The sequence below is a fragment of the Alosa alosa genome, chromosome 16 (genome assembly GCF_017589495.1).
Source record: "Alosa alosa isolate M-15738 ecotype Scorff River chromosome 16, AALO_Geno_1.1, whole genome shotgun sequence".
Taxonomy (NCBI): Eukaryota; Metazoa; Chordata; class Actinopteri; order Clupeiformes; family Clupeidae; genus Alosa; species Alosa alosa.
Genome location: NC_063204.1, coordinates 19,067,438 through 19,093,657, shown reverse-complemented (window position 1 = coordinate 19,093,657; position 26,220 = coordinate 19,067,438). Strand labels below are relative to the sequence as shown.

Below are 26,220 nucleotides of genomic sequence, written 5' to 3'. Positions count from 1 at the left end.
ACCCACGCTGCATTGTGGCTGTCTCTCCACCATTATACATAAATACAGAGTGCTGCCGAGTGAATCACATGCTTTCGCCAGAGGTCTCTCTGGTGCAGGCCAGCGTTACTGCACTGAGTGCATTCCTTAGCGCTTATCTCCACCAGTGGGCCTCTCCTCTCCTCCTCTGGTTCATCCTAACCCCCCAGATAGAGCTCCAGCTTACGTATGTTGTCACGCAGCAGACTGAAGCATGTTCCTAAACTGATCCCTTAATGAACTGGTCTTTTTGTTGGACTAATATTAGCAGATAATAGTAAAGCAGGGGGTTTACCATAAGGTTATGTCAGATCATTACATAATTGGATTGACAATTCAACACGAGCAGAGAAAACAAAAACAGAACATAGACCTAAACCATATATTAGATATTAGTAAAATGTTCAGTTTATCCATAGAAAAATATAGAATAAATGTTGAAAAATCGTTTTGTTCAGACTCAGGTGCCCATTTTGGCATTATCCAGTGTCAAGCATATTACAATTCTTCTTCTTAATCTAAAGAGATAATAACATATAATATCAAGTGATTGTTTCTTTCATAGTGGTTATTCCATATACATTATTCAAGTACAGTAGGATTTATCTGGTACATAGATACAGCAACATTCACTCCAAATCCCTGTCTTCATTGTTTACAGAGTACTGTCATCGCCTACTTTTCACATTATTGTACAATGACAGTAGTTATTTGGTGATGATATACTGCTGCGGTGGTCCCAGAGACATAAATTCTGATAAAAGCTTTGCAATATATCATATTTGGCCTTGTGCTTTGTGCGTTTAGCAGTATTAAAATAAAGTAAAGAGCACATGCCAAATAAATGGTCTGGCTTGTTCCAACAGTTCACAAATCACAAATCATAAAACAAGCCACCCAGTGCCTAAAATGAAATGAAAATGAATTGCATTGATATATTGCACTAATAAATAAATTAATCTCAAGATATTAAAATGTGACATTAGGTTTTAAACCAAACCTTATTCAAAAGGTTACAAGCTTACCTGTGCTTTAAACCTCATTCAAAAAGTTACAAGGTTACAAGTAGTGGATACAAGCTTGCACAAGTGGAAACAAGTAGTGGATGCAAGCTTGCTGTGTCACAGAGGGTCAATTTTGAGTTAGTATGACATGTAATGACACATTGTACTTTTTATCAGTCTAATCATTTGGTTAATCTCATCCTCCTTTCTCTCATCTACATTCTCTGGTCACTTAGAGATTTTCCTTCAACCACTGGATGTAGTTCCACATGCTGCGCGTTCCCACTGAGAACTTGGCAGGCCAGGAAGAGAACACCATGCATCCGTGGAAGCCGTCCTCATAGTGGTCCCTGGTGACCGCGACGCCTGCCTCCTCCAGTCGTTGCGCATACATCAACCCGTCGTCACGCAGCACGTCGTGCTCACACGTCATGATGTAGGCGGGTGGCACCGCCCTCAGGACCTCGTCCTCCGCCAGCAGCGGAGCGGCCCTGACGTCCAGCAGAGCTGGCAGCTCCTCCACCACTTGTGCGCTGCCGTGGGCAGGGGATACTCGTCGGTAGTCCTTCCGGAAAGCCGGCTGGAGCAGATGCATCCAGTCCACCCGTGCCCTGACGGTCTCCGGTACCTTGGTCAGGTCCAGGGCGGTGTGGTTGTTGGTCAGCAGGAGAGGGACCAGGCTGTAGCTGCCGTTGAGATACTCCAGCCAGAAGCGGGCCATGACAGGGCGATACAAGATGGGGATGTTTCCATTCTGCTGATAGGAAGGTGTGTTAAAGTCCAGTGCTTGGAGCACAGGGTAGATCAGGGCCTGCACCTTGAACTTGGTGGCGGTTCTGTTATCAGCTGCCATCTGTTTCAGAGGAGAAGAGGATTAAGGGATCCCTCACTGACCCTGAAGCATCCACGCTTGTGCAAATCAACTGAAACAAATCCGTAGCCGTTCGAGAATGGACGAGAAACTTTTTCCATTAAATCCCAGCTAAGGTTTGTCTCTTGTCTTACAAGGGTCTTTGAAACACATTGTTTCTGAGTATCCCCCACCCACCTTATGACCACAAATTCATATCACCCTTCACATTTTGTTTCAATTCATTAACACAAGGGGTACATACATGTGTGTGTGTATGTGACAATATGATAGTAACAACCGGCAAACACACCGACTCCCTTTCCATACCTGTTGGACCACAGCAGCAGCCAGGTTCCCCCCAGCACTGTCACCTGAAATGGCCACCCTCTTTGGGTCCACGGAGTACTGCACCAGAACTTCGGGCCTCAGGAAGAAAGTAGCAGCCTTTAGAGCATCATGGTACTGCTGGGGGAAGTGGGCTTCTGGGGCCAGGCAGTAGCTAACAGTGATGAAGAACAAAACAAAGCACAGCAATGACATGCAATACAGCCACGAGGTGTACCTCACGCATCCACACAATCCCAGCAGCAGATAGAACAATGTGTATCTGCTGTATCCCACGTTCTCATAGAACATGCTACAGAATGGCACTGACCAAGGGCTCACAGACAACACTAATTTCTATGAAGATGAGTATGTAGGAAAACATCCACAGTCTGGACACTGGTTTAAAATGTAGTGTCACTCATCCTGATAGCTTTGAAGAGTATCAAAAGCAATAGTAACACTTACTCAACAGACACAATGACTGCATCCAGTTCTTCTGCCATGTTCCTGCACAGCAAGTCATACGACCGCATTCCTTTCACAACATAACAGGTTTTAGATTAGGTTAAAAACACAGAATACACACTACAAGCAACTGGTCTTGTGACAGCTTGCTGTGTAATTAAAATGTTTGAGCTTTGGGTGGAGTAATGCAGCTAGCAGGAGTGCCATTGTGTGCCATTGGTCTTTAAAATTGAAGTGATTCCAATTTGTTGTTCCAAACAAACTCAAGGATGTGCGTCAATAGATGTGTGAGGGTGTGATTTGATTCAGGGCGTAAAACTAGATGAGCCAGTAATTTTAAACATGCACTAGTAAGAGTAAGAAGCCACACACACACACACACACACACACACACACACACACACACACACACACACACACACACACATAAACTCTACTCACGTCCACTACCCATGGCCCATCCACCTCCATGAAAGTACACAACACCCCTCTTCAGATGGTGCTCCTTCACTTGTGTGGTTGGTTCAAACACACGAGCTGGCACACCAGCAAAGGAGGTGTCGGTCACCCGTACCGTGTTACTGGACTGAGGACCCTTCACCTCCACTTTGGTCACAAAGTAATTGATGACATGGATGTGGTGGCTGAGGCCAAGGTCATGAGCCAAGTCCCCCTGTGTGTAAAGAGAACCATAATAGTAATCCAAACCAAAGGCCTTATCTAATTCTTGTCAAGAAATGTCTATTTGTATAGCATTTAACATGTTATACACACGAGTAAGCAACATTCTCTTGATTTGGGGTATCAGTTCCCTCTGAGTAACATCTCATACTGCTTTGTGGAGTCACTCATAGCACCTGCCGTCGAAGAGATTACACACCAACACTTGCTGTAATCGAGATTTTGGTTGACAGTGATCTGATCTGGCAACAAATTACCTAGGAGGACCGTAATTATCGAAAACTTGAACTTAATTGACCACTGCCCAGTGTAATGCACAAACAAAACAAACACAAAAGAAAGTGTATAGCAGTTGGTCGTAGCCTAGCCACGGTCCATGTCCCACTAAATCAGAAGCGTGACAATGGTTAACAATTACACGAACCAACCTTTCAATCACTCAATCCAGTACTCTGCTGGTGAAGACGCATTAAGTGAATCGTCATGCAATAACAGTAGAGACTGACTTAGCCTAACTGTAAATGGCAGTAGTGCAGCAGTGTCTTACCATATGCATGAAACTCCGGAAAACAGCATCCAGAATCATTAGTTTCCATGGCTCACATATAGTATTAGGCAATGGAAGGTAAACATAGTACGCAGCTGCCACTGACAATAACAAGGTAGCCGCGAAAAACGGCTTCATTTTCAGAATCTCAGTGCAAAACCAGCCTTGATGGAACAAGGCGTTTCGGTAGCCAAACTTAATTGCGTGCTGCGCGTAATGCCATCTGAAGCCTAGAGTCTTACGTTATGAAATCTGACAGTACATTCAGAATAAGAGTCCTTGGATAGTGTAACAAAAAATATGATCGACGTAGGCACATTGAAAGTTACATTTGCGGGACGATGAATCAAAATAATTATATTAATGTGGTGTTTAAACTGTTGACGCTTTTTTGAGCCGTTTGCGTAACCTCGTGTTTTGCGTAAGGTGTTTTGTAAGCGTGCACATGCACACGTGTCTTAAATAATAATAGGCTAATCTAAAAAAAAGTATTGGGGCCTACCTACGTCCGACAACTAACCTATTACTGGTAACGTTTAGACTTCGCAATAATGTTTCACCTAATTATCCCTGACCCTAAGCAAACTGAAATAGAAAGAAATCAGGCCATATTTGTTGATGAATAATGAAGTGTTCCTTTTATTTTGAAATTATTTGGGTATGGAAGCGTGAGTGGAGTGCCCACCCACCAAGTAGGATGGGCCTGTTCTGACCATTGAGAGCATTTGTTTTTATACTGTGACATGTTACAGTAAATCGCTGAGGGGGCCCTATGGGCCCTTAGGTTCATCATATTTGGTGCATATCCTGCCCTTCCCTGCCAAGGACTGATTATGAACATGATATAAATGTATTATTTGGTGTAATTGTTACGTCAATGCTATGTGTATGGTAGGCTATTTAGGTCAATGATACTTAGGTCTTTTTGCTGAGTGAATGCACTCTGATTTTGATTGTTATTAAGTAATAAAATAGTAGCAGTGCTCGTATCTGTTGCCTTGTCTACTACTGCCTAACAAAATAGTATGGGCATTCGACTTGATGCAAAGTCTCTGCTTGATGTAGCCGTCTGCAGCGGTCTGTAGCTGACTACATGACGTATGCACAATGCCGGGTAACGGGTTGAAAACGGAATCTCAGAAATAATAAACGTTATAAACGTTATGCAGTCAGTTTAGACGGCTGCAGGCGGCTACATCAAGTCGAATCCCCTTTTGCTTATACGCGTGTGAGGGGGTGCGTCATCGTAACTAAGATCTACCTTAATCTGCACATAGTCGACTGGTTAGATTAACACAGTGTCAACCAAACGTTACAGGATAGTTCTAGTGTAGATGGCTCAGTCGCAGTTTATTTGGGTTCAAGCTGACATAATGGTGGAGAGGTCTACGCTTGGATTACTTCTAATCACCACAAGATGTCACTGCCGACCTATGCGCGCCCTGGCACTTCCAAAGCTGTCATGATTGTACATTTCTTATTGGGTAGTTAGAGAAGCGCAACAACAATTAGCTGGGTCCTACATTCCCAATATAACTGCTCCCACGGAAAGTACTGATATGAGCCTACCCGTTGCATCAGGTTCTGCATTACTGAAAAGTACCCAAAACATGCATATGGCAGAGGCATTTCACGGACCATAATCTAGCGGGCAATTTTCCCTAATGTAGTTAATCTCGTAACTTTTTCTTCCATAAAACATCTGAATATAGCCAGAAAAAAAGAGGACGTGACGTGAGAGATAACATTTAACGTTATCTTAAAATCTGAAAGAAAAAAAGAAATTATGAAATTATGTGAAAAAAAAAACACATACAAAAAATGTGTGTGTGTGTGTGTGTGGGGGCAAATAAATATAGAGGCGAGAAAAAAAGAAAAAATATAATAAATCTGAAGGCGCGTCTGGTATGACTCCTTAATCTGATCAGAGGCTGTCTTTCCTCCTTGAAGTGTGGAGGTTCACATCTGTGCAGACGTCACGCCTAAATGCAGCTGTGCGGAAAGTAGGGCAAACACCACAAATGTGTGCCTGTGTGTGGTTAGTATCCTAGAGCACGGGCGTGAGGGACGTGAGCCGTCTTGAATGTGCAGTATGGGAGCAGCAGTGTCAGTCGCGTCGCCATCCTTCATGGCCTACCAATACCTCTAAATCACATTGAATGTCATAAAAAATGTGCAAATTAAAATGTGCATATCATAATGGAAATGGGTGTACTCTTGAACATGTCAGAGACTGTATTTGTAATTCATCTGGATGCAATGATTTCAGTAGTTTGTTCCCTATGTAATCTTTATATAATGAAAAATTATCCCTTTTTCAGCCAATTCCCCACTTTAATCTGGACTATTTTTCAGATATGCCTAGGCTTTCCCCGCAGTAGAGGGTACTCCGGGTTTTAATTATAAAGCTTTTACGCAAACAATATCATGAGTTGTTTAAGACCTTTCCACAAAGGGTACCTTTTTATTTGGGTTTTCAATGTCTAAGCTATGCTTTATGATAATAGAGACTTAAAGTTAACATACAAATTCCCAAAATAAATTGTATTCAGTCTTATAAATGTTATCTATTTCCCTAGGATCTCCAAGAATGGGGACCACAGATGTGGTAGGCTACTTGGTATTATACGGTAGAAATGGGCATGACTACTCCCCCATGTGCGTTGACACATAATTGACATGGCGGAATCCCACACTGGCTTGGACCGTGGTAGACGCTGCAGTCTGGGAATGGCTACATTGTGATTCTAGATTGGGAAAAGTGGATAAACACCTTGATCGTCAAAAATTTTGTAATTCAAAGGTAAGAAACATGCGTTGTGTTGCTTTTCGTCGTGGTCAGTGCTCAGAGAGTTCATGTGACCTTTATTACTTTGAAAGTTACAAAGTTGCAGAAAATTGCTGGGGCGAGAAGACGCCGGTTGTCTGCCTGGATGGAAATAGGAAGTATTGGCTTTTAGTGGAAAACGAAAGTTTCTTAGCTCTCTCTTGGCGCATTCGTTTCGTTTTTAACTGGGTGTTTTGTATTGACTATTACATGCAGATCTTCGGGAATATTTAACTCTCTTCTATCGTGCATCTTATACTTGATATTGTCGTTGTTAATTTGTTTCCTTAAACGCTTTGTGTTGAGTGTTGTGCGTCAGAGTTTTGGAATTCAATTGCTGCAGCAAGAAATCTTACTGACAACTTGTATTTTCTTTAATAGCCTACTCTATACTAGATGTGAGCTATGTTTATACAGTAGCGTTTTGGACATGATAACAATGCTTCACTTGTCGAAATTTCTGGAATCGGAACCTGATCGGTGTTGCGAAACTTAGTCTCCATTCTTTATCAAAACCAGTGCTTAGGCCTATTTGTAAATTAAGTTAATCAATTGCACTTATTAGACTTATAACACCAAAAGTTTTCATGGGACACTGGAGTCAGAGTTGACACGTCAAATGCCCCTCTATCGGGTTTGCCTAGCCTATAAGGATGGCGTCCAGCCAAATGATTAAAGTACCGTATTCGCTAACCACCTGACGAGCCATGAGACAGACATCATCTCGAGTGGCTTTGCCGTCATGGTTAAATTGGTGTAGTTGGCAGATCTCTTGATATAGATTATCGATTTAATCGATTAACTTAATCAGATGTCTGACATCACAAATAGGGCAATAGCTTACAGAGCGAAGTCTGAAAGAATGGATAATTAGTCTAGATATGGTTGATGAAGTCGAAACGCCGTTTGTATTGGGATGTTGTTAACGTTTTTCAGGAGTCTTTTGCTAAATCTAACTTCCATCTCGGGGGCAGTTTTGAGAGCGCGAAATGTTCGCATAGGCAGAAGAAATCTGATCCCAAATATATGACGTCAGATGAAATTCCAAAGGGAGGGAGAGGTGAACCGGACTGACTCTGGTCTTGAACTAGAGTGCTATTTATTGTTTTGCTGAATACTGACATCACACCTATATTATTGTCAGAGTAAATTTGTAGACTGTCATACGCACGAAGAACGCCTAGTGGTGCAATTAAAAGTGCGTCTGCGTAGTTTGTGGTGAATAACACAACGGGTAGCCTATTTATAGGCCTATCTGCCTATTATTTTGGAGCAAGTAGAAAATAGAACTGATTACGGATGAGGGACCAGAGTCTTGCGCGGTTGTCAGGTAGAGTACTTTTCAGGTTGGTGACAGACAGTACCCCCTTTGTTGCCTTTTTTGTCTCAGCTGTAAAAGAATGCCTTGCATTCACATAATTCGGTGTTATTTTAGTGCTTGCGCAGTTGTCTGGCATTCACCCCCTCCCTCCAACAAACATTTCCCTCCCCCCTTTGGACCTCCCTCCCAACCCTGGAAATGACAGGAATGTTAAGCCTCTGGTGTTATAAAATAGCTCTATTCTTGGGATCAACTGCCGTTAATATAGCGAAATCACCAGAAATTCCTCACACTTTGAGATTTGAGAAATACCTCAAAACTATTTTTGAACTGTTGAGGACAGTAATATTAGTGATAATTTCCCCTGATTATTTGATCATCTCTTTTGACATCAAATTAAACTTTTAAGAAGATCTTTCACAGTGGTTTGAACGTTGATCAAGTGGGAAGAATGGCCTTCCCCTCTTTACCAGTGTTTTGCACCTGGGTTATTGTCATCCCACAGCACCCCCACCCCCATTCCTTAATGCCCCCACCCATTTCTCTGGGGTCACAGATTCCCTGCTGTGTCGACACTTTGAAGTGTGCTGATGTTATCCACAAACACAACTGGCTGAAATCCTCTGACATACCTTTAATTGGGAAGAAGTCAGGCATTGTGACCCATCTGTCTGCATTGATCCCAGCCAGGGATTTAAAAGAGTGTTTGCTAGCTGTCATCATTGAACCCATGCTGATGTTGTATCTGTTATCGTTAAGCACAGCTACCCCTGCAGAGCTCACTTTGTGGTGTGGGAGATTTTTTTCTTTTCTCTACTTTAAAACTATTTGCACATTGGGAGAAGATTATAGCATTGCAGTCTGGTATATTTTTGATGGCATCACATTCACATCCAGATTAGTACAGAGCAGGGACATGGTACATGGATGTAGAAGCTATAGAATATTATTTTATATTATTGTTTCTGGACAGATTTGTAATTTAATATGTCCAACCTATTATGTCTATTGTTGGTTCCATATTATTAGTAAATTGAATTTTAGACTCTTGATGGTGACATACCAAAGTATACTTATTGTTGAGGTGGCACTCTGCCAACTAACCATCATCGTATATAGGCTAGTATACTCCACAGCATTTGCATTCATGTTTGTGTGCATCTTTACCGCAAGTCGATTTGGATATAGGGGTCCGCTACATTGATCAATTGCATAAGTGTACTTTGTTTTCTGGCAGTGATTTAAAACAAGTAAATGTGGGCATGAAATGTTGGACTTTCAAGGATAGTCTATGCGGACCATCTTCGTAACGAAATTGGTGTTATGCGCATTGTTCCAGGACCCAAACGTAGCCACTGGAGCCTGCTTAAGACTTCAGGGAGAAGAATCTCAACCATTTGCTGAGCTGTCCCTGTAGGCTTGCTGCATCCATAGCACACAATGAATGCATTACGACCCCCTGTTGCAACAAAAAGAGGCCGGATTGGGATGGGATGATATCTTGTCTGGACACGTCTTGCGTTGAAGGAGACTCCCTGATAGGATCTCACCGCTCACTTCCCCCTCTCTTGTAAAATACTCAATTGCAATGCAGTGGGCCCTCAATGTGAACGACCCTCCTTTTCTTTTGGGTGTTTGTTGATCTGTTTTGTTTTATTGTGCTCTTGTTTTGTTCCCAGGGTACCCAGTGGGTAGACTAATGTTTTACCAACATCTTGAAGTGAGTTAGAGATGGGCCTTGCAGGGTGCATTGGCTCTCAAGGTGTTTTGAAACCAGGCATAGTTGGCTAGTGAGGGAACGAAGCATATGTGTGGATGTGACGACTTATGTTTTTCATCTCCGAAAAGCCGAGGGAGCTCTTTGAACTGTTTGCGTGGCAGGTCGGAGGGGGGCTGCCCTACTTATGGTTTAGCCCCTGGATGGGAAGTGTTCTCTGCCCTTATCCGCTCTGACGGCCCAGGAGAAACATGGAGCAAATCAGCGGTGTTTGGGCCCCCCAATAACACCACCCACCCCTAACCATTCCAACCCCTTTCCCCTTAGACTCCAGTTAAGAGGACACGTGCACGCATACACACACGCATGTGTGTGTTTTTGTGCACAAGACAATCACTGCCACACACACTCACACACTCACACACACACACTCGTACACACACACACACACTCTTACACACACACACAAAGACCAATTTTTTTGTAAAATGTAGTTTGAGGCCCGAATGAGGATCAGGAATTTGACCTGTTGACCCCCTAAAGTAGGAAGGAGAGTAGGGGAGAGGGGGAAAGAGAGCGCGCGTTACAGGGGCAGTGTGTGTGTAAAAGAAGGAGGAGCTAGTTAGCGTTTTCAACACATAAACTCATCAGATGTCGGGCTGGTTTAGGGGAGCAAAGTTGTGTTATTTCTTTAGGATCACAGATGCTGCCCTATGGCCGGCCACTGCCCGTGGTGGCCAGGATCCCCCTGGGTGCTGACTGATGTGTTGACACAGCTCCTGGAGAGAGGGTCGTCACTTGGGCAGGAAAACGGAGCCTTTGCGTTAGGAAAGCGCTCAAGCACAGGCGAGCACGCTCTCATAGCTTGTGGCCACGTTTTTCTATTTTGAATTGCATAATTACATGATGTGAAATTTAATTTGAGCCTGGCCACATGATATTACTTAGCCTGATTGTTCATCGAAGGCAGAGAGGTCCCTGATGGAGGCAGAAGTCACAGCCAGTGACATGTTATGATGTGATCAGCAGCATTTGCTTTGAGGTTTTTTTCGCATTTGTCAACAGTCACCAACAGCTGCCTCATCCTACATGTCTTTCTCTGCCTGTTTTTCTTCTTTCTCTATCTTTCTCTCTCTCACTCTCTCTCTCTCCCTCTCTATCCCTCCCTCCCTCTGTCTCAACACACACTACTCAGTCACTTCTTCATCCTTCTAGTTCAGCCTGCTAGTGTGTGGTCGTTTGGACGTTGCATCCTTTCCGTTTTTAAAAAAAAAATGTTTTAATGTTTTATTTGCGCTGAATGACCCTGATACATTTTCCCGTCTTGTTTTGAAGGCAGAGTATGATTCATGTGGAGAGAACAGCTTGACCTGGTTTAGATGCGCTGGGCCTCCTCGTCTGGCGATACTGAATGCTCGGAGGCTGGATCGGGTTTCAGCTGCAGCGGCTGTGGAAGGGTGGGGGGGTTACGCAATGCCAGAGCCTGTTCCTGGGAATCCTCTTGTCTCCGCTCTCGTTTTCTTTCTTCCTTTCTTTTTCCCGCTGTGCCATGTTTTGTTCCCCGCTCTCCTTCACAACGTCCCACGGCATTGTTTGGTCGGATAAGAGCTAGAGTTAGGCCCAGATGGGGTTTCAGTGCCCTGCAGGAAAGGGGCAAGAGCTCTGGGCTCGCCTATGCCGGCCTGAATTGTATGTGGATCTGGGTCGCGCCCTGGTACATCTTCATTAGGTAACACACCTGCAGTCAACAAAGCTGGTCCGCACGCTTCTTTGGGGATGGGCCTAGGTGTAGCAGGTCAGGTCACGCCATTGCATGAATATCTAGCCATGGCCTTGGCTTTAAACCCGCAACAAATCCTCAACTCAACCCCCCTAATAAGCTTCCCCATGCCCCAACCCCCCAACCACTCACAGTTATTTGCTCCGCCAACTCCACATGGTTTTCCAGACGGGTGAGGTCTTATCGGCTGTCTGGTTCCTGTAGTGGCAGGTAAAGTCGGTTGAACATTTAGCCACGTCAGCCCAGCTGCATACCTGTCGGGGGCTTTCTATTTCCTAGCTGTCAGTTGAGGTTTAGCTCTGTCTGCAGGGTATATACATTTTTTTATCTGTCTGCTTCAGGGGGTGACGAGTAGAAAAAAAAAAGAGGGGGAGGGAAGGACGGAGGAAGGGATATTTTTAAAGACGTGATTTCATCTCTCCGGCCGATGTTGATCCGAGAGGCAGACGTGAGTCATGAGCGAGGGAGAGGGAGGGAGAGGGACGAATGGAAACGGTGAACACTCGGAGAGGTGAGAGTTTGGGCAGTGCAGGGAAAAAAAAGCAGACGACTGTCTGTTGAGCAGTAGTGTATGAGTGTAGGTAGAGGTGTGTGAGAGGGCCCAGCGGTAGGTTTGCTGCTGCACGAGGGGCTCTGGAGGGTGCAAAGGGAATGAGGGTGGAGAGGAGAGAAGTACAGAGGGAGAGGCTCAAATAGAGAGATTTCTAGAATGCAAGAAAGGGTCTCGGAGAGAAGGAGAGATGGGGTGGGGGTGTAAAAAAAGCCATGGTTTCAATAGTTTCCCCCAGTTTCCTCTTGTGTTATTACATATCATTAGGTGGATTATAGGGCCCGTGCCAGACCGGCTCCCCATCTGAGCCCATAAAACTGCCAGACGTGCAAACAAGTCTTCTCTCTCCTTTTTCTTCTGAGTTCTGTCGTGCAAAATATGACTTTGAGGAGTGTAAAAGGAGAATGGAATGACAAGGTGGGCTTCAGGAGAGGAGAAGTGAGGTTTGGTCGCTGTTGATGCACATGAGGTAGTTTCACAGCTGATTTCTGATGAGGCCCAGATGGTGTCCCCAGGAAACATGGCTGAACGAGGGTCGCTTTGGAGAATCACGATTTAAATCCTGCTGGATGTATCAAACACACACTGAGCTGAATTGTTTTATTGTTGTATCTAAAAAAACAAACTTAGGTAAAATGGCAAGGAAGACGCACAGGAGGTGTTCATAAAGACTTGGAAAGCTAGCATTTTTATGTGCGGTTGACATACTGCACATACCTCAGCCAAGTGAATTAGTAGGACACTTTCCTACAGCAGACCCAAGGGCGGAAAAAGCAGTGGTCTCAAGCGGACCTTTTTAATTTGAGTTGCCTTTCAAAATTGCTCCTTGTTATCTCCAAAGCAACGAAGGAGATGCTGTTTCCAGGGCAACGGTTGTTTCCATAGTGTTGTTTTGGTTGTGTGGAAGGCATGCGGATGGTGCTGTGGGTGGGAGTGTTGGCTTGGGGGGAGAGAAGGAGGGGGGGATGGGTAGAGAGAAGGGGGTGGCATTAGGGAAGTGGAGAAACGCAGGCAGAGAGACGGATCGTGGGGGTCAGTAGGGGAATAATCTGGGGAATACCCTCATAGGAGCTCTGTTTCCAGGGCATGAAAGGCCCCTCTGTCTCAGTGGCAGGCGACACACACTGTGACGCAGTTATAACAGTATGACCCTGGAAGGGAGGGGGTCTGGCCTTTCTTTTCTCCACTTCTCCTTCTCACCCTCATCTTCTCGAGAGTGCTCCAGCCTCTTGGAACGTTTCTCTTGGAACGTTTCGGCCCTAAGCTCCTGAGGAATGACGAGAATGGCGGGGTGAGTGAGGGCACACTGGAACAATCCCTGGGTAAGACCGGAGGAAGAGTTGGATGTCTGCTCCCCCAGGGAATTGACCTGTAAATGATGTTGGTTAATGATCACAACACATTATGTGTCAATGGTCTTTGCTCCACTGGTTAATTACAGGGCTACCATCCTAACCTGTGGGAGACAATAAGAATGAATGGAATGGGTTCTACACTGATGGATGTAAAGCCCAAGATCTCAAGTTGACCTTTTTCACCCTAAACTCTAAATGCATCTAAAGGACATTTGGCACATTTGGTAGTTGGTGAGTGGGAAGGTAGGTCTCTACTGCCCATGGTCTTCACAAACCCTCTCTCTCCTCTCCTGTGAATTTGTCGTAGTCCTCACTGCCCCCTCCTGTTCAGCAGATATTCAGCTGGCCCACGGTGCTATGTGAGAGAACGACCTTAGGGGTTTTACCTTTTCAGCTAGCATTTTGTCTTCAAACAGAGAAGCCTAAAGGTTGTACCCTCATCTGTTACATCGGTGGCCTTTCCTTGATGGGTCAGACATCTTCCCTTCCAGACATATCCGCTGCCTTTCAGCTTGCAGGCACTGCTGCACTGCACTCACAAGATTTTTGGCAAAGGAGTGGACAAAAGGCCAGAGTCAAGTGGAAAGCTAATCCCTAAAATTTTAACATTTAATTAGAAACACAGACAGCATTTGTTTTGGCCAGGTTAGCCCGATCTGTTCCATTGATAGTGAGGTACGCGATTGCTCTTGAGAAAGAATTGTAGATGTGTTATAGTTTACCGGAAATTACTCAGTTTATGCGGAAATGACTCATAACTTAGCATGTAGATGTGGTTTTGTTAAAAAAAAGTCTTATCATTAAAAAACTGAGAGCTGTTGAGCTTTGCTGTTGTTGATACACTTGCGTGAGACTTAAATTCTGCAAGTCAACCTCTGAACGGTCGTGAGTCATCAGGGTTTAAACATGGAAGTTGCTCTGACCTTCCTGTGACCTCTGAAACCCCAGTGTGGGACCTTTCCATCCATCTCTCTGACTGGTCCGAAGCTGTAGTGGCTCCAGTCAGCTGTCCTAGAGGAGATGTGAAGGCCGAAGGGCAGAGAGCGTGCAGACAGGGACACACGGGGGGCGGGGGGCGGGGGGGGGGGGGGACATTACTTGTGTCTCTGCAAGAGGAACTGTGTCCTTTCTCACTGGACACACATGCGATAGCTGCCAGGAGGGCTTCTTACTTGGGCTTTCAGCACCAGTGGCTCCCATCTACTCCCACTGAAGGAAGTTCACCAGGAGGTTGGGATAGGTTTAGCCCAAAGTGCTGACTCTGCTGAATCACTGAAGGGCTGCCAGGTCCCCCTAAATTAAATCTTTTATTAATTTCCGCCTTTGATTTGATTTTAATGGAGCCATCAGCCCCTTGTCCTATCCCTGTCCTTCTGCCTCTGCCCCTGCTGGAGCTGCAGACTGTTTGGACTTTCCAGGCGGAAAGCATCTTTCTTGAAAGAGCAATTGAGAGGAGTAGCTCCCACTTGTGGAAAATCGCAGCTCCATAGGCTCCTTGTTATCCCCCAGCAGTGCAGGCATGCAGGCTTCTCCTCTTACTCCTTCCTCCCCCTCCCCCTCCCTCTCCCACCACTCCCTCTCTTCCCAAAGTCTTCCAGCTGTGTGGGGAGAAGGAGCCGGGCCGCTCCATAACGCCGTTTATACACACATGACATCATGCCTGTTCGGATTACATCATCATATAAATGCTGGTGACATCAAGATGATTTCACTCACTTTTAACCCACTAGTAACCTTCAGTGAGAAGAAAAAAAAAAAATGTGTGTGTGTGTATGTGTATGAGAGAAGTTGTTCTTTAACATAACAAATTTTGTGTAATTTTTCCACGGAAAATTGTACATTCTCAATGTTCAGGTGCTCAATGTTCATCTGCTCTGGTTTTGCTCAATCAGTCTGATAACTCTGCATCCATTTGCCCCACAGAAAGGTGGTCCTGGAGAGGTCTCCATGAATGTACGTCACAATGATGATGACGGACCAGATGCTGGACCTTCCGCCGCCACTGCTGAACGGCGAGGTTTCTGTGATGCACCCCATGATGAACGGGGACACGTCGCAGCAGGTGAGGACACAGTCCTGTCACTCCGTGGACCTCCAAAATCACAGCCTCACTTCCTCCTTATTGTCCTTCTGTTTGTATGTGTTTTGACTCAATCTCTTTTCTGCAGGTGATCGTGGTCCAGGTGAACCCAGGCGAGACGTTCACCATCCGGGCAGAGGATGGAAGTCTGCAGTGCATACAAGGTCTGTATCCAAAGCACACACCAAAACAGTGCGACCCTTCCTGTGGTCATGGCAATGGCCATCAGGGCCTGCTCTGCTGTGACATCATCTAGTTTGGCCTTGGCCTAAATGGAGACTCGATGGCTAGCATTTAAACAAACAAAAAAACGGCCTCTCAAAGAACCACATCCCTAAATCGTGCTAAATTGGCTCTTCATAAAGCACTTTTAAAGGCTGGCAAGCCCTCCCTTTAAACGAGGGCCGTGCTGTGCTACTCATGTAAACAAATAAAATTTGGACGGGCAGAACAGCTGACCGCACGCAATGCCGCTTGCTTTGTTGCCCTGCCCTCGCGACAGCTTGTGCCGAGGGAGCTGCCGTTCCTGGGATAATTTGATTTCTCTCGATGAGAGTCGCAGATTTGCCTGCGGTCGGCCAGCCCAGGGTCAAGCAGGACGAGCCAGGGGGAAAAAGTGCAGCGAGTTCACACAGCAGCGCGGAAACTTGCGGACGTGCCATTGAACACTGTCACAGCGTACTGGTAGAGATGAATTTATTAAAAACAATTCCGGGGTAATATTCGAAAGTTGGTCCAAGATCCACCTGGATTGTTTGATGTTCTAACCTCATGTATGTTCTTGTGTGTGAGACTGAGTCAGTGCCAGGTGAGCAGGAAGTGTCTGATAAGCCAGAGCTCTTGTTTTATTTTATTTTGTTAATGTTGACTTTTCTCTGAAAAAGTTGCTGATGGCTGTTTTCCCAGGGCAGGGCGGAGTACAGTGAGCTGTGTCATTTTTTGCCGGCTTATCTGTTAATTCAAACATGTGCCTCAGTGAGACAGTGCAGGGGCTTGGGAGCAGATCGATGTGGTCGCTCAGAACTGTCATGCCTTTGTGTGTGTGTGTGTGTGTGTGTGTGTGTGTGTGTGTGTGTGTGCGTGTGTGCGAGTGGGGGTCTGGACTGGTGCGCTAAATGGTCAGGAATGTCCGAAGCTTGCCAGTGCCCGACCAACATGTTCCTATTGCCACCCGCGCTCCTGCTCTTGTAATAGTGGATTCCATCTTCATTACTCATAATAATCTTGCCATGCATCGTCTTGCTACTGGTCCATGGTTCAGTGCGTAGGAGTACTGCGTCAATTGGGTCGTCATGGTTTTTTTTTGCACGGTTCCCTGCCACCCCCTGCACCCCTGTCTCCTGGGGCGACAGTCGTCCACACTTCCCTGGACCCCATCTCTGGCCGCTGGTTCTGGAGCCTATGACGGACAGCTAGAGGAATGGCAGTGATGTAACACCAGCCTTTTTTCCCCCCTCACAGGGTTTTATGAGTAATGATTGCACCGTCGGATTGCTCCCAACTAGACTCTGTGTGGTCCGGGAGCCAGAAGGGGCCAACGCTACAACCCTGTAATTTTACACGCCACAGTTCCCATGTCATAAAAATATGTAATAATGCATGGGTACACCGACCAATGTGCAGACAGGCAAACAGACACTCGCACGCTAATAAAGCAGACTTTTCACGGGAGGACCACAGAAACACACACTCCCCGGCACCGACTGGTGTACGTTTGATTAGATGTTTAGTTTTAAAAGTGCTGAATGAGTATACAGTCCCTTCTTTTTAACCTGCAGAGTTCAGAGATCAAAACAATGCACACTATATTCCTGTCATTTCCCTCTGCAGGCCGTGTTAATATTTTTCCTGCTGACTCTACACAAACTCACACAAATTACTCTCTCTCACACACACACACACGGACATGGTAGTCACGCATGCACGCGCCACTCATAAAAAAAAAAAAAGGCCATTTTCCCAACCCGCAGCATTTAAGATGAACTATGAGCCCCAGAGATGCGGCGGGGAAGATAGCGGTGGCGTCTCAGTTAATGCCCTGCACATTAGCAGCCAGGCGCAGAGCAGCCGGCAGGCCGACTCAGGGAGAGGGAACTACAGGAAGCGCAGGGAAGGAATGTGAGGCTCCCTAACAAATCACACCTGGTTCACTGTCTCTGCTTGCCAGGTGAACTGAACTGCAAGCTGAAAGCAGACATCTCTCTTTCTTTCTCTCTCACACTCTCTCTCTCTCTCTCTCTCTCTCTCTCTTTCTGTTTCTCTCCATCTGTCTAGACCAAAAATTATCACCTCAAGTGGAGTAGTTTTTTTGTTTTTGTTTTGTATTCAGTCATGGCTGATATTGGACCACCATTCTTATGTCTGACATTTGGTGATGAAATCACAATCAGGTTGCACGTGGCTGCATGAAACAGTAGGTCTAAATGTCTTAACATGTTCGGCGCTCTCTGTGATCGGATCACTCTGAAGTCTCAGATCACACTGGAACAGACTCATTCAACCAGTGATGCTGCAAAAGGATTTTGGCACTGACAGGATGTGTGTGTGTGTGTAGAATTTCAGGTCTCTTTGGTAGTTACAATAAACAGTTCTCCTTCATCAGTAAATGTAAACATTATTGTTGTTAGTAAACATGAGTCTCTACTCTCTAGTGTACGGGCTACTTTTAACCTTTTGCTTGAAGTAAACCAGCCGTATGGCTGAGTTGTCTGTTTTGGATTCACTGGCCAGAACATAATGACATTGTTGCATACATTTTAAATACAAATGCTGACTGATGAGGATGGATTGAATTGAGGCAAATGGTAAAAGGAAGGGCATTTTAAAAGGAAGGGCATTTGGATCTTTACCAAGTCACAATACACGCACACACACTTGATGTGACTTGTAAATGCAACCCAGCTAAAGTCTCTCCACCACCACCACTCCAGATAGGAAACTGGAATTAATCCCAGGTGTCTGGGGGCCTTGGAGTCGGCAAGGAGGCTCTGCCATGAGCCTGGCGCTTTGGCTTTGATCTGGCACCAGGAGACTCAGCCCCATGACGGATGGCTCAGGGGAGCCAAGGATCTCTGCTTTTAACAGCACATAGTAGAAACTCAGCAGAAGGGGGAACAACATGGACCCTGCTGTCTTGGCTCTGTTTTGCTGTTTAAAGCACTTGACCGACACCCAGGGGCCTGTTCCACTGGAGTGGACTGGACTGCCAGCCGCTGCCGTGTCGAGTCGAGTTGTGCGAGTCAAGTTGTGTGCTCTCGTCACTCTCGGCGAGCTGATGCAACAGCCTGTCCGGGATTGTTTGGCTTTAACCAGGTGCAAGATGGAGTGGAGGAGGAGGAGGAGGAGGAGGAGGAGGAATGCAGTCAAGGACCCAGAGGCTCTGCAAACATAGACTGGGAAAGCAGGGGAGAGACAGACGAATACACACACACACACACACTGTGGAGCAGCGTGTGCAAGTATGCCTGGCTCAGCTGGAACTGGAGGCTAGGGGATAGGCGGTGGAGATGCAGTAGGACGAGGAGACGGGGAGAAGGCTTTTGGAACCGTTCTCTTTCTTCCTCCTCTCCTCTTCCCTATTTTCTCCTGCTTGCCATTGCTTTCCTCTGTTGAGTTCCCCTCAGACACCCCCACTCTGTCTCTCTCTTTCTTTCCTTTTCTCTCACTCTCTTTCTTCTCTTTCTTCTCTCTCTCTCTCTCTCTTCTTTTCTCTTCTCTCCTCTTCCTCTCTCTCTCTCTCTCTCTCTCTCTCTGTGCTTTTTGGTCTGGGCTGCAGTCTGCCCTCTTTCCTGATGTGGAGGAAACCCCCTCTGCTCCACAGAGCTCTAATTCCATTCCAGTGAGTCACTGCGCTGAGGAACAGTGGATTTTTGTGTGCATCATGAAGAAACGGAGAAAGAGAAGGAGGGACAAAAAACAGACAGCGATAGAGCTCAAGGAGGTGGGGGTGGTGGTTGAGATTGAGTGGGGGAAAACAGAGAAGGAGGGTAGGGGAAAGTGAGAGAGAGAGAGAGACGAAGGGTGTGGAACTCGCCCACACTGTCTCACACACGTCCTTGCATTACTGTGTGTTTTTTGTTTGTTTGTCTTTCCTTCTGTCTCCCTGTCTGGCTGGAAGAAAGGTTGCCGTGCCACCACCGTTCCCCCCCTGAAGGTCTTTTTGAGTGTAATGTTGTTTTTTTAATGTTATCTTTTCACCCCCCCTCCCCCTTTATTCAGAGGAAAGCGTTTGCCGAATGTTTCTTTCCTGCTGGCGCTAAAGCAGGCAAGAACATTACACATTCCACCAAATGGTTTTCTTTTTTTCCTTCTTTCTCTCCCTCCCTCCCTCTCCCCCTCTCTCTCTCTCTCTCTCTCTCTCTCTCTCTCTCTCTCTATTTCTCCTTTTCTTTTTTTTCCTACCCTTCGGCTTTCTTGCTGACCTACTATTTTCAGGCCCCGCTGTATCCTGCACCCAGGGCTGAGCGTGCCTTTATGGGGCAGTGGCTGAGTAAGCGGAGCCTCTGGTTCCAGGGCAAGAGGGAAGAGAGATAAAACAACAAGGGGCCACGCTCAGAAACAAACCCAGAGCCCTCTGACGCTCACCGCTGTGCTCAAGGCCCCGCCGGCGCTCCCCCTCTCAAACCTCGCGCACAGAGTGACTCAAGTTGACTTTCAAGGAAAGTGAAAACATTGCAAGATCCTATTAACACTAGGGCTCAGTTTAGCCCTCTCCTCTCACCCGGTGGAACAGGAACCGAAGGGATAATGGTTTGAAGTTCTAAGGGATCCAGTGGTTCCCAAATGGAGATGATGGGTGAAGAAAAGCTGCAGATTTGCAACTCGCGGCGCTTATAAAATCAGCTCCGAGTGTGAATGCCGTGTGGTCTCTGGTTTGGGCTCTCTCGAGCCAAGATGTATTTAAATCACAGATTATACCACGGCAGTGCAAGTCTCGGTTTTTGTTGAAACACGATCGCACATTAGGATTTCTTAGAGTGGAGGTTGCAGACAATGGTGGCATTTGTGTTTGTATTTATACCTGGCAGACAGGCATCTTCCTGACTGCACTCATTTGTTGTGCATGTGTGTGTGTGTGATGGATGCATTGAGCTCCAGGTCGTATTGGAGCAAGGGAAAGTCCTCCTTTCATACTCAGCATGTCGGTGCAGGCCCGACTGCCTCTTATCCTCCAGTACAGGCTCTTTCTCTCCCTCTCTTCCTCCCTTCCTCCCTCTCTCTCTCTCTGTCTGTCTGTCATTTCTTTAGTTCTTTCCTGGCTTTAATGCTTTTTTTCTGTCCTTCTGTTTCTTATTCACTCTGTATCTATATTTTCTCTACTTCCTCCTTATTCTCTTTCTCTACTACATCTCTCCTCTTTCCCTCCCTCCTTCCCTCCTCCACTTCCTCTCCGCCTCACCCAGACAAGGGTCAGAGCACCTAATGAGCGTCCAGCCACGGCCCAGCAGATGGCAGGCCATGGCAGGCAAGGCCGGAAGCTGAAGGGCAGAGGGCGTGTGCGTGCGTGTGTGTGTGTACACACATGCAGGAGAGGAAGCTGTTTGGGCCTCTGCCTCAGATGTAGGTCAGTCCTTGGAGCCCTGCATGGGGTCTTGAGGAAGGGGGAGCATCTGGTTCTGTTCTGTCCTGTACAGTGATGATCCTGCTCAGTGACCCCCAAACACTCACACACACCCATACACACCCAAACATGTCTACACCCACAGATGAATTCCCTCCCCTGCCGTGACCCATTCACAAGCAAGCGTGATGTCTACAGCTTAGGCATCAAGCCACATTTTGCAACAGTGACCCAGCTCCTGTTGGGGCTGTGGTTTCCTGCATCCGTACCTATCTTTGTGGCATTTCCCTGGGCTGTCAGGTGTGAACACGTCAGCTTCTGTTTCATTAAGTCGCGGCTGTGGGTGTGAAGCAGGTTTCTGTGTCACCCCCTCTGTGTGTGTATGTGTGTGTGTGGTGTGTGTGTGTGTATGTGTGTGCTGCCTTTTCTCCCTTTTTTAGCCAATGATGTGAAGACTGGTAAAGAGGTGCCAATGCAGAAAGAGTGAGAGAGAGAGAGGGAAAAATGGAGAGAGGGGAGTGATGGCTTCTCGCCTTCCTGTCTTGCTGTTTGCTCAACTGTCTGGGAGCATGGGACACGATTAGTCGGCCTGGGTGTTTAACTGCACCTCCCCTAAACTAACACCCTGCATCCAAAACCATGCTGGGAATTCATGTCTGGGTCACCCCAAGGTTCAAACCTTGCATGCACATTTTTCTGAGAGTGAGAGTATGTGCATGTCAAGGAAGTACAACATGTGTGCAGTTCAGACAACATACATTCATACATTAAACATACATTCTCTCTTCCAATATTCAGGTAGAACAGGTGTGTGACAGTTTAAACATTTCTGTCTTATGCATTTTTATTCCCTCATTCTCTCTCTCAAAGTTTCTGGATAAGCAAAAAATGTGTCCGGCACTATAGCATTAAAGTCTAGCTGTGCTGGAAGACTTGACCACAGAAGATAGCAACTCCTAGTTTGTCTCCCCCTTTTGTGGTTTGCTTTACAAAAGGCCCTTTGCGCACACACACACTCGAGCTTTGGCAGTGCACAGGCTCTTTGTTCTGTGAACACAGGTTCACTCTCTGTGTCTTGGGACTTTTTTTGTGCTAACCTTCACTTCATGCACTTAATGCATGGACTTATTTCCCCCTCCATGCTTGATAAAATGTCAGTGTCCTTTCAGGTTGGATTTTTACAGAGGAAGAAAACGTTGCAAGAAGTTGCAAAAGTTACGTTTCTTTCCGGCCATGTAAAAATCAGACAGGGAGCTTCTGTTTTTGAGATGACCATTGTGCTCGACTCTTCTCCTCTACAGGGGGGAATCAGAAGGTTGCTATGGCGTTGCCAAGTCATAGTAATAAAAAAAAAATCATATTTTTAGAAGCTCTGAAATATGCAGAGCTTGGTCTGATTTATTGTGCCTGAGACAGGCTCAGGCCAAAGCAATCAATCTCAGGGAAGATGGCCTGGGGAGCGTAGAAATGCAGACAGTCCTCCAGCGAGCCATCCACATACTGTAGACCATTAGACTGCACACAGAGAATGGGCTGGGTTTTGGGAGCTGGCTGTGTTTATGCAATGACTGTTTACAAGTGCATCAGCACTGAGATACAGTAGTGTGCGTGTGCGTGTTCGTGTGTGTGCGCACTTGGTTTAGGCTGGAGAAGAGTCGGTAGAGCACCTGATGTAACTTTCAATCATAAGCTCAAGTCTCTCATGTGAATCCACAGGCTCATGTGATACAAATCTTGTGATTGGCTACCTCGATTTGGTTTCTGTTCCTCTGGAAGTTTATTTCTCTGCTCCACTTTGGTTTTGGTGACTTCCGAAATGGTCAATGGTTTCTGTGTGTGTCTTTTTTTTGTACGACAGGGAAAGTAATCTGAAAAGAGAATTTAACAGAGCGCTCTCTGAAGGTTTTGGAGAGTCTGTTGGGAGTGCAGTGAACGTTTCGTTGCTCTGGTGTGCTCCCTCATTTACAGTGAGCTTCTTTTCTCCGCTCTGCCGAGTGAAGTGTGTCAGGAGCGCCTGCCTGTCTCTTACATAAGCATGAGGAACTGGCCAGCGTGGACAACGAGGACGGCCAGGAAAGCTTTCTCCTCCTCGACCCAACCCCCCCCCCACCCCCCGCCCCGCACTCGCTCGCCCTACAAATATTGTTATGGTTACGCACCAAGGCTGCTGATGTGTCGTGACCGCCGCAACACCAGCTGTGTGCAGAGGCCGATGTCATGGCGATGGAATCAGCTTAGGCCGACGTCTGAAAATGCGAGGGCTGCGTCTCGTCTGTCACGGCCAGAGAAAGAGACATATACACACACACACACACACACACACAGAGACACACAAACTGGCCTTCTGTAGTGACAATTCTGATCAGCTTCGGCGTTTAATAAACACCCCTGCAAGTCCATGATGGTGCTTTGAGGAAGCTCAGATTTCCCCCTCGGTTGGACTGGCGGAGACAGGCTGTGTTTACGGCAAGGACAATGGGCCGTACAATCACAAACAGATGATAACAAAGTTTCACGCAGCTCAGTCTGCTCTCTTCTCTCTTTTCTGTCCTCCGCTAACTTGTTCTCTTCCCTTTTTCCTCCTCCTCTTTCTGTCTCTTTAGCACTTATGCCCCGCCACCGTAGAGGACTTAAAAGCCCAAGGAAAGCAAACGTGGATGTGTGATTACATATTTTGGTAGCTCCACCATCAGACTTGCTTTCAAAGGAGTGTGTGTGTGTGCGTGTGCGTGTGCGTGTGCGCGCGCCATGGGTGTTTGTGATTGAGAGAGGGATCAAGGTAGATTAGGCTAGTCTGAGCATCCTGTGGGTCTCTTCCAAGGCAAACATGTGGTGTATCTCTGCGAGACAGTCGCTCGTCGGGCTCTCCTGTGAAGCGACGCTGGGGAAAAACAAGATGAACTGGCAGAAAGTGGACCTATGAGTTTCCTGTTGTTCATATGGGCAAATCCAATCCAGGGGGAGGGGGAGGGGGCGGGGGCCACTACACCACACCACAGACTCACGTGCTCGCTCATGAAGCACACACACACACACACACACACACACACACACACACACACACACACACACACACACACACACACACACACACGTGCTCATTTTCTCACATATGGAAAAAAACATACAAAAACCATATGCACAGTGCAAAAACCCTACAATAAACATACAAAAACCATATGCACAGTAATTTCGCACAGTAATCACACACACACACACACACACACAGACACACAGACACACAGACAGACATAGACAGACACACACATACGCACAAAAGGAAGCTCACATGCTCTCTTGCCCACACATGAGGCAATCCATCCACACTGAAAGCATGTGTGTGTGTGTGTGTGTGGTGCTCCACACGTGCGCTTCCATACATCTCACACAGGTGATTGCTGAGCACACAAGCAAATGTGCAAATCCCTGTGTGTGTCACTTTGAAGTCATCCACGATTTGCAAACGCTCTACCCTTCTCTGCATTCTGGGTTCCTTGGTGACCCTCAAATCTTTCCACAAAACATTCCTTCCAAAAACATCCATCTCTCTCTCTCTCTCTCTCTCTCTCTCTCTCTCTCTCTCTCTCTCTCTCTCTCTCTCTCTCCCCCTCTTTGCTGTGTTTCTTTGTTTCTCCTCTGTCGTCTTTCTGTCTGGCTAAGCCAATCTTCCCTACTAAATTAGTGGATTTTTCTGAAGAACCCATGGTTTTGGGAAAATTGCATTTCCTTTTGCCAGTTTTATGTTTGTAGATCTATATATATATGCGCACATATATACTCCCATCCTCAAAGCCTAAGCCTCACTCTCCTCCATTGGAATCCTCTCTCTCTCTCATACACACACACACACACACACACACACACAAACTCTCTTTCTGTCTCTCACACACACACACACACACACACACACACACACATACACACTCTACTCTCCGTCTCTCTCTCTCTCTCTCTCTCTCTCTCTCTCTCTCTCTCTCTCTCTCTCTCTCTCTCTCTCTCTTACTCTCTCACTTTGCTCTCTCTTTCTCACTTTTAGGTTTTCTCAAATTCTCAGTCCTCCAAAATCCTCAGTTGGAAAAATGAAAAAACCCAGCAGTAAAGGAACTATTGTCAGCCATTTTCCACTGGGTTATCAAGCATCGATGCCACATGTTTAAAACACACACACACACACACACACACACACACACACACACACACACACGGCCCACCCACACTTTTATTCGTGCAAATTATAATGTGCAAACACAGGTATGTGCACACCAAAATACCCCTTCATATGACAAATACATGCCTGTGTGCGTGCTCTCGCTCTCTCTTTCTCTCACACACACACACACACACACACACACACACACACACACACACACACACACACAGTGATGCGTGAGCGGTGTGGTGTCAGCTGTGAGCAGCCGCCTCCTGTGGGCCTGAATGGGCCGTGTGAGGAATCCTGCTGCCCTGAGAGCAGGCCCCTGAAGAGGGGGAGAAGCCTTCAGTCAGGAGCACAAAGAGGGACTTGTTCTGCCGAGGAGGCCCCACCGACTCAGCAGGCTCCTGGGAAGCCTGGCAAGGGAGCAGACTACCCCCTGTCTCGGTGCTCTCTATCCCTCTCACTCACACATCTTTCTCTCTCTCTCTCTTTTTCTGTAGCTCTCTGTAGCTCTCTGTCTGTCTGTCTTTCTCTCACTCTTCTCAGTTGTCTTTCTTTCCCTGTCCTCTAGTCTGCTTTCTTGCAAAACTTCCCCTCAGCTCTGTGTGCGTTTGGCTCCACTCTTTTATTTGTCCTTGTCTGTGTTTTTATTTTTCTTCTTTTCCTTCTTTTTTTTTTTCTGCAGCCCATTTTTTCGTGTTTGTCAATCTCAAGCCGTTCCCTGTCTCTTTTTACTCTCTCCTTTCTCTCCTCACACTTTCTCTTCTCTGTCATTTCCTCTGACCCCCCTCCTCCTCCTCCTCCTCCACCCCCTCCTCCTTAGCCCACTGCCCCTCCTGTGGAGTGGGTGGAATGCTGGTGTTTGCCCAGTGTCTTGGTGGAGAACTGTCGAGGGCTCTGTGCTAGCTGCTCCCCGCGCGGGGCCGAGCACCGCTCTGAATAGGGCCTCTCATGCTGGAGAGGGGAAGGCTGGGCTGGGATG

At 46.5% G+C, this 26,220-nt stretch overlaps 2 protein-coding genes across 2 annotated transcripts in view; one reads left to right on the top strand and one right to left on the bottom strand.

Moving 5' to 3' along the window:
* Positions 1-943: 943 nt before the first annotated feature.
* On the bottom strand, positions 944-4,475 carry LOC125309630 (neutral cholesterol ester hydrolase 1). Its single transcript, XM_048266688.1, has 5 exons — positions 3,896-4,475; positions 3,109-3,340; positions 2,668-2,737; positions 2,203-2,374; positions 944-1,875 (listed from the first exon to the last, which is right to left on the bottom strand). Exons 1-5 carry the CDS (start codon positions 4,031-4,033, stop codon positions 1,255-1,257), a joined length of 1,233 nt encoding a protein of 410 aa, XP_048122645.1. The 5' UTR covers positions 4,034-4,475; the 3' UTR covers positions 944-1,254.
* A 2,083-nt stretch (positions 4,476-6,558) lies between these two features.
* The window catches only part of fndc3bb (fibronectin type III domain containing 3Bb), a 54,376-nt gene continuing 34,714 nt past the window's right edge, over positions 6,559-26,220 (top strand). Inside the window, 3 exon segments of the mRNA XM_048266520.1 lie at positions 6,559-6,698; positions 15,369-15,507; positions 15,614-15,689. Coding sequence (XP_048122477.1) covers positions 15,397-15,507; positions 15,614-15,689 — 187 coding nt within the window. The 5' untranslated portion in view covers positions 6,559-6,698; positions 15,369-15,396.

Bases quoted from the DNA above. Each gene is read 5' to 3' on its own strand.
- LOC125309630 (XM_048266688.1), bottom strand. From the start codon at position 4,033: ATGAAGCCGTTTTTCGCGGCTACCTTGTTATTGTCAGTGGCAGCTGCG. The intron at 2,375-2,667 runs GTAAGTGTTACT...CATCACTGTTAG, and splicing joins GCAGTCATTGTGTCTGTTGA to CTACTGCCTGGCCCCAGAAG. The intron at 1,876-2,202 runs GTATGGAAAGGG...CCTCTGAAACAG, and splicing joins CTGCTGCTGTGGTCCAACAG to ATGGCAGCTGATAACAGAAC.